This window comes from Lutra lutra, chromosome 8, assembly GCF_902655055.1.
Source record: "Lutra lutra chromosome 8, mLutLut1.2, whole genome shotgun sequence".
Classification (NCBI taxonomy): Eukaryota; Metazoa; Chordata; class Mammalia; order Carnivora; family Mustelidae; genus Lutra; species Lutra lutra.
In genome coordinates this window covers 107,257,087-107,270,172 of record NC_062285.1, presented here as the reverse complement: position 1 = coordinate 107,270,172, position 13,086 = coordinate 107,257,087, and the positions used below count along the sequence as shown (strand labels likewise).

Here is a 13,086-nt window from a genome sequence, read left to right as displayed (position 1 = left end):
CAACATTTAAGGAGGCACTCATTGTCAGGATCCTGCAAATGCAGGGTCAGCACTTGTGTGACCCTCATAATTAATGCCTCCCTAAATTATATACCCTAGACATTCAGATGCCTCATTCTAGTACTGGCCTGGACCCTAGTCCCACAGGATGACACGAAATTGGATGGACCAGGTGACAGACAACAAGGAGGGAGAGGTTACTGGGGAGGAGCTAGTCACATAGTGTACCTAAGCAGTTTTATTGCCTGCAGATGGGATCTAGGGTGGGGAAGAGTGAGGAGGAAAGTTCCATGCCTCATTGGTGCCAGAGAGGTGAATGAGATGCAGCTGTATGAAAGCTCTTTATAAGACTGCCTACCTTGTTCTGTTCTTAGGAGGCTGACAGAACATTCCACCAAGATGTAGCCCAGCCTACTGTTTACCTCTGCCTATATGGTCCATGTGGATATGTTCAAGGTAACCAGAATGCCAGGGTAAAGCTATTCCCCTAAAACTGGTATTAAATAAATTCAAGTTTGCAGTCATTCAAATATGTTTTGTAATACCACTTCCTAATAGCTATATGAGACTGGGTCAGTTATGTAAACTCTTTAACTTCTTCTTCCTTTTTTTTAAGATTTTTATTTGTTTATTCAACAGAGAGAGACACATCAGGAGCACAAGCAGGGGAAGTAGGAGAGGGAAAAGCAGGCTTCCCCCTGAGCAGGGAGCCCGATGCTGGGCTCCATCCCAGGACCCTGGGATCATGACCGAGCTGAAGGCAGCCACGTAATGACTGAGCCACCCAGGCGCCCCAACTTTTTAACTTCTTAAGTGAGAAAAGAAATAAGTACTCTATAAGGCCGTAATAATGTTAATGTTTATAAGGCATTTTACCTGGTACATAGTACTTACTATGTACTTCAAGTAATAGATATTTTATTAGATCTAAGTGAACTATTAGATCTAAATGAAGCTATTAAATCTACATGAACATGGTACATAATATAGTTAAATTCTGTAACCTAATTTAAAAAAATCAGTTTATTTTGAATGTTTTAGTCAAACATTATTATAATAACTAATAAACTTTCTAGGAAATTGATATTTTTACTTCTTGATATATTTTTGTTATCTCCATAAAAAGATACCTAAATAACAAGATAGATGGATTTGTAAAGAATTTCAGTTATATTTGCAGAAAAAATATTCAGCAACCATAAAAAAATTGATTCACTTTTAGTTATGTGTAGTGTTCCTCAAAAGATTTATCTCACCTATTAATTTTACAACATAAATGCATTCATGAACACTTACGCTCATTATTCACACCTGAAAAGTTTATTTTTGCATCAAGTGATAGATAAGCTGTGTTTAATTTGGGCATCCATCCAAGTAGGACGCTTTTTTTCAACTTATACTCAAAATAGCATATGAGCTCAAAAAATCATTTTTCATTTAAATGAATAACCAGAATAAGAATGTACATCTGTACTCTGTTTAGAGCTATGAGTTCCTAGTTTGCTTTAATTCAGCATGTTAAAAATCATGACTATCAGTGCCTTTTGCATTCATCTTCTAAATTCTACTTTTGCTTTATTTTTCTCAGAGTGGTAACTGTCACGAAAGGCTTAAAATTTTAGGAATCTGAAAATTGATTCAATTTATCTAAGATAGCAGTAAATCTTCACATATATGATAGTAAGAAATCTTTATGATATGACTTTAAAAATACGACAATGCATAAATAAATGGCTAAAGTGCTTTTATTTATTTATTTATTTATTTATTTATTTTTAAAGATTTTATTCATTTCATTCGACAGACAGAGATCACAAGTAGGCAGAGAGGCAGGCAGAGAGAGAGGAGGAAGCAGGCTCCCTGCCGAGCAGAGAGCCCGATGCGGGGCTCGATCCCAGGACCCTGGGATCGTGACCGGAGCCGAAAGCAGAGGCCCCAACCCACCGAGCCACCCAGGCGCCCCTAAAGTGCTTTTAATCTGAATCAATTTCTTGTTGTCTCTCTGTTAATGACATTAGAAGTGTTTCTCTTTAATGTACTTTTATATAAAGTCTTTAGAAAGGCATGTATTAACTCAAAATATACTTAACATCATTTTCTTTCATTTTAAATGTACTTGGAAATCACTTTTTGTATGAATAGAACTTTGTTTTTTGTCATGGTCATAACTGGTGTATTTTCAAACGGTGCAGTGATTATGCTTTATTTTCTGTTGATCTAGTGTTTCAGCCACTTTACTACCTTATGTTGTCAGTTCATTACATGAAATTCTAAAACAGGTTTAAAAATTATAGTTTACCTTTGGATTAAAAAATGCTTGTGAGTTTATAAATATGTTTCACAGTTTGGTTTTATTATATAAGGGCATTAAGATTACTTAGATGATTTAACAGGAATGTTAAAGAACATGTTAGATCAAATAATTTAGGTGATTTGATTGTTCATGGTGTGCATGGTGCTAAAATAAAGAATTTCAACAAGATGGAGAGGGAGAGCCTTTTACAGATAGACTTAACAATAATGCAGTCATATTAATTAGGATCTTTCTGTTTTGAGAGCCAGAAACTTATCTTAAAGTTGCAGGTGGGGAGAAATCTAGTTTCAGAAGTCGCTCAAATGATAGAATCAAGGGCATGGACCCTACCATTATATCTTCCCAAATCCATATTACCTTAATTTTCCATAAGACTTTGGAAGTAATTTGAAGCAATTTTTATAAGCCTCTTTTGGCGCTAGAGTGAGGGAGAGGAAGAAGTTCCTCAAAGGGATGCTGAATAGGGAAAAACATTATGTACAATATATTTGTTCCAGTGCAGATAACAATTTTCTTGGCAAGTATTCCTTATGGTTGCCTTATCATTTATGGCCCTTGATAAAATATGCATACAGAAATTCATCACCCATTAAGTTCTTGCTTGAAGTCAGCCTTTTCCAATGGAAACTTTCATCACATCATTTATTCCTTCCTTCTCCCCTGTCCTGCTTTTAATGTTGCCTTCACATGCTCATTTCAGCCCTGTGTTTTTTGTTAAGATTCCCTGTTTTTGAGACACCAGGGAAACAATGATGTGATTAAGTCCCAAATGAATTTGTAGCATAAATCTTCCTAATGATGTAAAGGTATTGTCTGTTTCTCTGGTCATAGGCATTTAATTTTCTCTTCTCTCAGTCTTGACTCAGTTCTCTCTCATCTCTGATTTCTTACCGCAACTGTATTTCCCAGGTTCCTCATCCTATCCTGTCAAAAAGATGCAAACAGATAAATGATCAGGGTCACAAGAAAGAAACTTTTTGTCAAGAAGTACAACTCTTCAGTGTAGCCGCAGACTCGTCCCACAGCCACTGAGCAGTTTTGGCTAAGCTCTATGTGTACCTGTAAACGGGGCATACGCTGTCCAGTTTGTCACAGCCTCACCCGTTTCTCTGTTTATGATACATTTGACAATTGTCATTACTCAGGAATGCTCTTCTGTAGTTACTGATTCAAGTTTAGAAATCAAACCTTGTAAAAGAATAGCTAATCTACCCATGTCTGTTTATATTTTTATCTTTTAAGTACAATAATAGAGTGGACTACAGATGATTAAAAATTTTATAGGGTAATCATTTTTATGGGATTTATATTCTTACAAATAACATGTTAAATTGCAGTTTTTATTAAAATTTCTTTTTTCTGTTATGTCCTCACTTCAACTCCTTAGAGAACAAAACTGCTTTCCTACCTAGAGCGATTTTTGCATATATCAAAAATAATTAGTCTGTTTACATTTTATTTTTTTTTACAGATGCCACAGAAGTAGGGAAAATATCTAGATTTTTAGATATAGACTATTTGTATAGTGTTGTAGTGTGCTAGGTTGTCTAAAAATAAAACAAAGAAAACAAGTGTAGCTATGTGCCCTAACTTCGTAGCTAAATAAAATATGACACTATGGGACTGGGAAATTCTCCATGCTGTTGAGTGGCATTTTACAATCAACACCTCTCCCCTTTTCAGGATATCGAATCCCTAACAGGAGGGCTGACTGGTTCTAAGGGGGCTGATCCGCCGGTAAGTTAGATTCTTCATTAAATTTAACTATTGGCAAATTGAATTATGTATACACCAGATCATCAGTTACTTGTATACAATTTGTCATATAGATATTTTTTGAAATATAGAGCTATTATAGTAATTAATACAAAAGTGAACTTGATTTGGGGTATTGTTTGGTGTTTTAAAAGTTTCAGTATTTCATAAAATTCATCTCCGTGTATTGACTCTAAGATAAGAATAAAATCTTCATTAGAATATGTCAATTCTTCATGTCCTATGGGCTACACCAAAACTTTTGGAACGTGAGGGTTTACCATTCTAGATATGAATGTATGTTTGGGTTGTAATATATTTTCTAGTTACTGAGAAAAATTATGTTATTAGCACTTTATCTCAACAGTATTGATTCTTGATATTGCTATTTCTTTTCTACTTTATCCGGGGAGCTTCTAGAAAATTAGAGAAAGTGTTCTGAAATTTTAAAGGATTATTGTTTTTAAGCAATAAGAAGGATTAATGGTCTAGTATTGGAATATCTTTCTTTCTGTGGTATCTGCTTTCAGAAGATATTGACTAAGATAATGTGATTTCATATTTGAGGTACAAACATGAGTTTGCAGTGTATATCTAAAGTAATAAGATTCAGTTCCAACAGAGAGTCAATGCATAAATTTTTATCACTATTTGCTTTTCACTTAGCACTGTGAGGTTTAATGCTGAATACACAGAACCCGATGTTATCAATTTTAGGTATACTTCATTGAGGTACCTAGGTGAAGTCCATAATCACATTAAAACATCAGGGAGATGTTAAAAAGATAACTTTCAATGTACCTCTATCTCTTCTGTCTCCTTCCTATGTTTCATGATGTTGTCTAATCATCACATTGCTCCTGAAGTAGGCCAAACAACATATTTTAGTCCTTTCCCTTCCTTTTAATTTCATTGTCTGAATTTATATGGGAAAAATATATTGTCTTCAGATAACTGCTCATATTTAGTCCTTGACCCTATTATATTACAGCATAAGGTAAGATGAAATGTAAGTCAGCCAGCCAGCCAGTATATTATGACAGGATTTACAGCTGGTCCTATATTTTAGTAGTATAGGTGACTGCTTATGTGATGTAATTCCACTCTCCTGTCTGGTGTGGTATTTGTACATAGCATTCAACTTTTATTAGAAGAGTAAATCCTTTTCCTTCAAAATCCCACCCTCACTTGACCACTGATTCCTAAAAGAATTCCACAGTTAAAAATTTGTCCCTAGTTCAAATAAAAATTAAATACCTCTCTCCTGCAAGGGGTGATAAAAATCTTACTCATTATTTATCTATTAAAATAAGTTAATCATATCCTTTCAAAAAAACATCTTCCAAATATGGAAGATTGATTGGGCATAAAATGTAGTTGTTGAAAGAAGCTTCTTGAAAGGAAAAATGATCACAGAAAGGAAAGATGGTATACAGAAGGCAAGCTTCATCAGATTCATTCCCAATAGCTAAAAGTGAAGGGTGTGTGTGTATATGTGTGTGTAGTTTATAATATTGTGAAATAGAGATTCTCTCTTGGCCATGTCCTGCCATGATGTTGGATATTTTATACTGCTGTTTTCATTTTCTGAAATTCAGACTGTGCTTATTTTTTACCTACATGATCTTAGGCAGTCTAATTAGGGAGTTAACAGTACACATAAATGTAGTACTCCCCATTGTCAAGGAGCTGTCTAGAACATATTACTTGAGAAACTGTGTAATAAAATCATTTTTTAGTCCCATATAAAGCTTACATAAAGCAGTCGAATAGAAATGAAATGGTAATAGGATCTAGTGTCACTTCAGACAATTAAGAATAAGACTTTGAATGAAACTATTGTTTTTGCCCCCCAGTTAGAAAACTTAAAAGTCAGATTACATTAATTATAACCTAAATCCACTTGAAATTGTTTATAATTTTTCCATTCTTTAAAAAATATCTTTATGATAGATCATCTAAGTACTATTGTCCATTTCTACAGTTAGGTCTTTTGTATAAATGTTTTTTATATTAGTAAAACCATTCTGTGATGAAATTTTATTGATAAGAAATTCAAGGTCTTATATTTTCCCCCTCATTATACAGAATATATAAAGTGCTGAAGGAATGGCATCTCAGAATGCCACCACAATGATGCATAGCTGTGAAATAATTTCTTTACCAGTATAACATAGATCTCAGGGGTGTAAGTGGTATACTTAAAAAATCCTTTTTTTTTCAGTGGGTACACATATATTATTTCTGAAGGATGAGAAAAAAGTGAAGTTTGTATTTTATATAGCATACATGTGCAAAAAGTTGTGTACATTTGCAAATGTCATTATAAATAAATTTGTATACCTGGTAAGAATAAATTTGAAGAACTCCAAGAATATAGTTTACATTAATATTTTTAACAGTAAATGTTAGCTAGATTTTTTGAAAACTCAAGTAGTCTCAGTTCAGTACTAATAATGAATGGGAGAATCATTCGTTCATGATTTTCAGACGCAATTGCAAGTTTTTTGATGACTTTCTTCTTCTGAAAAGGATTACAGGAAGGATTTTTTCCTTAATTCAGAAACTGAAAATTAATTGGTTCAGTAGGTAGAATTTGCAGATTTTTCTAAATCACAGTCATCTTAGAAAAAAGCTTTTCTGTCATTAAGAAAAATATTATCAGTTTAATATTGCCTTAGAACTATCTTTGAAAAATTATATCAGACATAGTTTAATTTAGCATGTGTTTTTCATTTACAAAAATTGGATCACAAGTTAACTTCCAGTGTAAAATTACAGCATATATTTACATATAAAAATTGAGTGAAAGAAAATAATTAATTTCTAAAGGGTAAAAATATCATTAAGTTAAATTAATGCTTTTTTGTATACCATTTGCCATAGTGTTTTAATTCCTTTTCTTAAAGTTTCATTTAAATTCCAATTAGTTAAAAAAAATTCCAATTAGTTAACAGAGTGTTATATTAATTTCAAGTGTACAATATAATGATTTCACACTTACATACAACACCCTGTGCTTATAAGTACACTCCTTAACCCCATCACCTATTTAACCCATTCCCCCACCCACCTCCACCTGGTAATCATCAGTTTGTTCTCTGTAGTTAAGAGTCTATTTCTTGGTTTGCCTCTCTTTCTTTCTTTTTCCCTTTGCTCATTTGTTTTGTTTCTTAAATTCTATGTCTGAATGAAACAATATGATACTTGTCTTTCTCTGACTGCCTTATTTTGCTTAGCATAATACTATCTAGCCCCAACCACATTGTTACAAATTGCAAGATTTCATTATTCTTTATGGCTGAGTAATATTCCTGGGTATGTGTTTGTGTGTATCCCACATCTTTATCCATTCATCAGTAGATGGACACTTGGGCTATTTCCATAATTTGGCTATTGTAGATAATGCTTCTGTATACATTAGGATGTATATAGCAGTACAGGCCTACCTTAAGCAAGAAATATCTCAGACAAGCAATTTAACATTACACCTAAGGAAGCTAGAAAAGGAACAACAAATAAAGTCTAAAGCTAGAAGAAGGAAGGAAATAGTAAAGATTAGAGCAGAAATAAATGATATAGAAACTAAAAAAATAGATTAGGGAAAATATTAACAAATACTGAAAATATTAATATTAATATTAATATTAATAAATATTAATATTAATAAAATTGAAAATATTAATAAAATTAATATTAATAAAATTGGTAAGCATCTGTCCAGACTTAAGAAAAAGGAACCGAATAAAGAAAATCACAAATGAGAGAGGATAAAGAACAACCAGTATCACAGAAATACAGTCATAAGAAAATGTTATGAAAAACTAAATGTCAACAAATTGGACAACCCAGAAGAAATGGATAAATTCCTAGAAACTTAGAAACTACCAAAATGAAAATGGCAGAAATAGAAAACTTGAACAGACCAATAACCAGCAACAAAATTGAATCAGTAATCAAAAATCTACCAATAAGCAAAAGTCCAGGGCCAGATAGTTTCACAGACAAATTCTACCAAACATTTGCAGAAGAGTTAATACCGATTCTCAAACTATTCCAAAAAATAGAAATAGTGGGAAAACTTCCAAACTCATTCTGTGGGGCCAGCATTACCCTGATACCAAAACCAGATAAAACTCCACTAAAAAAGAGAACTACAGGCCAATATCCCTGATTAACATTGATGCAAAAATTTTTGATAAAATACTAGCAAACTGAATCCAAGAACACATTAAAAAAAAAAAAATCATTCACCACAGTCAAGTGAGACTTATTCCTGGGTTTGCAAGGGTGGTTCAGTATTTGCAAATCAATTAACGTTATATACCACATTAATAAAAGAAAGGGTAAGAACAGTATGATGATTACAATAGATGCAGATGAGGTATTTGTCAAGGTACAACATCTATTCATGGTGTTTTAAATTTTAAGTGATAATATTGAAATGTAAAAAACTGGTGAACCTTAAGGAATCAGCGGTATCCTAGGTAATCCGTTTTCAGCCAACATTTAGAAGGCCAGGATAAGGTCTAAACAGTGCAGCTTTAGGTAGCCAAGAGAATTTTGGATGCTGAAGACTAGGGCACAAAGCATAAACATTCCTAGTCAGGTATATTAGCTGTACTTGTTTTCTGGAGAGCTGTGGGTTTGTAGGTCCATGTGGAACCACTACTGTGATAGATCACCGTCAAGTCTTGAGCCCCAAGTCTGAGCCAGAGTGTTAGCCAACCCCAGTTAGCAGCCAGGATTTGTCCCAGACTGTGGTCTAGTTCTAAATCTACAGCTGGAATTTAGTAGCTCAGCTTGGCCACAGAACGTAAGTTTAATGACGGTAGACCCATGCAGACGAAAATTCACAGTGAGGAACGTTTTTCTTTGTACTTTTATTTAAAGAAATGTCTGAGTATTCATTAGCTGTTTACTTTCTTATCATTTCTGATTCTTTTTAAGAGTCAGCATGGGCAAAATTTAACAAATACTAATGTGGGACAAACCCTAGAGCACATGAAACACATTTCTGAACATATCTCAGTGTAACATACACATTGGTTCAAGTGTCATGGTATTTCAGAGTGCAGTTACCAGTGTTTGAATGAAGTCTACCTCGTTTGCCTCATCCACAACTTACAACAATAATGCCACTGGCGCTGTGCAGCTCCTTCCCTCTTTTTCTGTTTGTTATCTCAGAGTAAGAAGATCTATAAGTTTGCTTCTTACAGAACTTAGTGCTTTTAATTGTTCTGTTTCCTTCATCCAAATGCTAATGGTTCTCTTTATTTCTAAAGTGTGGTGAATAACTGAATATTCATCTAATCCACATCCTTGGGTTTGTTATGTACGCTGTCCTGAACATTTTCTAGCTCTGTTAACATTCTCCCCATTGAAGAACCAGAATAGTACAGTCCATATTTTTTACTTTCTGTTCTCATTTTAATGACTTCCTGATGATTCTTAGCAATTTGGGTAAATACTCCATAGAATCTGAAACAAATTTATTTTCCCGAGGGTGATACTTAGACCAGGTTATATATTTTTCAAACTGTAAATTGTCTTAAAATTTAAACGTCTCCAATTTTAATTTGATTACTCAAAAAATGCCACTGTTCTATTTATTTGCTATATAAGATAAGGGAATAAAGATTGCAAATCTGAATTGTGATCTAATATAATTTCTTTCGACCTGGACTTTATATTGTTGTATTATATACTTTCATTCTTCTATTTGTTTATTTAAAATTCAGTGTATATTTGAGTGTACACTATGTGATAGACATTTGTTTAGGTTTTTGGAAATGCAGTGAATCAAAATACAGTTTCTCATTTCAGAATCTTGCAATATAGTGGAGTAGACAGGTTGGCAAAAATAATTATAATGTAAAGTAAACAAAGTGTGAGACAATCCATATAATACAATTGTTGGGAATGAAAGGGGCTGGAGAATCAAAGGTGAATAGAAAGAAATATCGTCTAACTTGATAATTATAGGATAAGTTGAAGTGTGCCATCTGAGGAAAGTGGGGCATGGCATTTTAAGCAGAGGAAACAAGTGTGTGCATAGGTCAAAAAATGAAAAAATAACTTACTGTGGCTAGAGTGTGAAATAAACTGGAGTGTGGGAGGTAGTGGTAAAGACAGAAGGCTAGGTTAGGCCAGGGCAAGAACATGAGAAATTTCATGGAAGAAATTTATTCTCTATACTAAGAATGAGGAACCATTAAAGTCTTTAAACAGGAGATCAGCTCTCTTCTTTAGAAGGCTTTTCATTTTCTTTTGACTCTACTTGGAGGGTGATTTAGATAACAGTCTAAAGCAAGGAGGCAAGTGAAGGCTCTTGCTGTCATCCAAAAGAAAGATAATAAAAATGGTAATTGCAACCTGTGTGTGTGTGTGCGTATGTCTACTCCACTGAATTATAAAACTAATCGAAGGCAGTATCTCAGGAGACCATCAACATTTTGAATAACACACTGAATGATTAATATGAACCTATAGAGTGACAGTGAGAATGGAGAAGAATGGACTGATTGATGAGATAATAAGGACATAGTGATTACTCAAGAATAAAGGCTTGTTTAGAGGGAAGAGAATGAGACTTACTGAGAAGTCAAGGCTGAATTTGAACTTTCTGGTTTGGCAATTGAGTGGATGAAAGTTCCATACATGAAGACAAGAATCTCATGAGATAGAGTACTTTTGGAGTGGGGATGATGAGTTCAGTTTTGGACACATTAAATTGAGCTGACTGAGTTGGGAATATATGAGTGATTTTTGGAATCAGTGAGGTGAGATCTCATTTCTGGCCATTGATTTGGATATGTAGAATAGTTAGTAATTGAAGCGGTTGGAGTTGATGATGTCATCTCCAAAAATTGTATTCCAAGTGAGAAGATAAGAGAGCTCATAATAAATTTCAGAGGAAAAAAACACTTAAGTGAAGATCAAAGGAAAGGGAAAGGTCATAGGGTGAGTATGCCTCCAAAGGAGGCAAGGAAGAAATACTAGGAAGGTGAGGATTAAAAAATGCTAAGGTCCAGAGAAGGTGGTAAAAAGGGTTATTAGCAGTTTCATGATGTCATTGAGTGTTCAAGATGAAAGAGTGCCCATTTTATTTAGCAACAGGAAGATAAGGGGGTTATCTAGGTGAGAGTAATTTTAGTGGCGTTAATTTAGTTAGAATCAAAGTTCTGGGGACCTGAAAGATGAAATGGCAGAAAAGGATTGGATTCTGTGTCTGTAGAAAAGAGCTTGATTATGAAAGAGGTGGGAGGGAATTATAGCCAATATAAGATATGAGGTTGAGTGTGTTGAAACATATAGAAAGTACATAAAAAGAGAGAATTTACTGAGGAAAAAGAAATTTATTGCTAGAGCATAAGATGAGGCAAAAAAGGATGGACTTCAGGGCATATTACAGAGAAAGGGCACATTGTCTTCAAATGTGAAATGAGTGAGAAAGAAAGGAAGGATTCTTTTTAGAAATGGAGGTCTTAAGAAATTGAAAGTTTCCATTTAATGATTTCTGTTTTCCCCACAAAGTGTAAAGGATCTAATTAGCTGATATTAGCAGGAAAGATAATGGGATGAGGTATCTCAGGAATATAGAGAAGATTTATCTAGCCTTTGTGGATTATGGGCGAACTATGTAAACCGCAGATGGAACACTGGAAAGTGTTTGGGGTCCACCTGTGGTTGTTGGCAGTGCATTTGTAGTGGTTATGTGACTTAAAGGTGTGTTTACTTTTACCTCCGGCTGTGCTCTGTATTTCAGGTATGGGAGGTATGCCTATGACCATTTTAATTTTATGTCGTTCTGCAAGACCATTGCTATGGAAGGCCAATGGGACAAGATAGTTGAGAATATTAGCAAAACCCCCTTAATCTACGATAAGTTAGAATTGCAGGAAGATAGGAAGGGATTGATAGAATAGAGGATTCAGAGTTTTCAATAAACTTGAAAAACATGTGCAGTGGGTATAGGAAAAAGGATAGAAGATTGTGGTGAGGGAGTAAGATGCTTGATTTGAACCTTTTAGGACCAAACATTTCCAGGTGCTGATAAGGTCCAGGTGCTAGTAAGATGTGGTCATGGAAATGGGTGAAGTACAGAGAGAATGATGCTCATTGGAACTGATGACACCAAGAAACTGAGACCAGTGTTGGATGGGTCATTTCTGTGGGCCCTGCAGTCTTTCCTGTTACATTCAGTCTCTCGGTAGTCCTAACCTATTTTACAGTTTAAATGCCATCTAGACTCTAATAACTGAACTGAATAATTTACATCTGGAGGTTGGATCACTTCCCTGAACTTCAGACTTGTGTATCCAACATATTCACTTATACATTCAAAAAAGGAATTTAAAGCATAACAAGTTAAAAACTGAGCTTCTGATCTTTACTGTCACTTTGCAAATTTTTTGCAGTTTTTCCTGTATCAGTTCATGGCTACTAATTCAAAAAATCAAGATTCAGAATCATTTTATAGGTTCTACCTTCATAGTTTATCTAGAATCCAGACAATTCTTGCTAACCCCACAAAACTATCAGCCTGGTCAAAGCCACCATCCTTTCTCACATGCATATGCTCAGTAAACTAAGCAGGATAAATTTCTTAAATTCAGATCATGTCACATCTAGGCTTATGTCATTATTGGCTTCCCATCAGAATAAAATTCCCAGACACAATGGAATCATTTCTAAGACCCTTCATGACTTCTCTTGTTACAGTACCTCTAGGAACTCCTCTACCTTTTTATTTTTCCATATCTCATTCCATTTCGGTTGTACTAACAATTTGCTACCCTTTTCCTGTGCAGGGACTTGCTATTATTCCTTCTGTTTGCCATGTTCCCTCTCAATATACCTCCATTTTCTTTAGGTTTCTGTTAAAATGCTGTTTTAATAGAGAGGTTATCTATGAGCACCTATATTGTTTTCTTGCTCCTATGTATTTACTGTTTGTGTTCTTCTACTAAAATATAAACTCTGTATGGGAAGGGTCTTTGCCTCTTATGTTCACT

The 13,086-nt window shown here is 34.3% G+C and overlaps 1 protein-coding gene across 11 annotated transcripts in view; it reads left to right on the top strand.

Annotated features, from left to right (window-relative positions):
• PPFIA2 (PTPRF interacting protein alpha 2) overlaps window positions 1-13,086 on the top strand; it is a 494,134-nt gene that overhangs the window by 82,420 nt on the left and 398,628 nt on the right. For all 11 annotated transcript variants that reach the window (XM_047740329.1, XM_047740328.1, XM_047740334.1 and 8 more), the window contains one exon: window positions 3,998-4,051. In XM_047740329.1, the coding sequence (XP_047596285.1) occupies window positions 3,998-4,051 (54 nt within the window). The remainder of the gene's footprint in view (window positions 1-3,997; window positions 4,052-13,086) is intronic.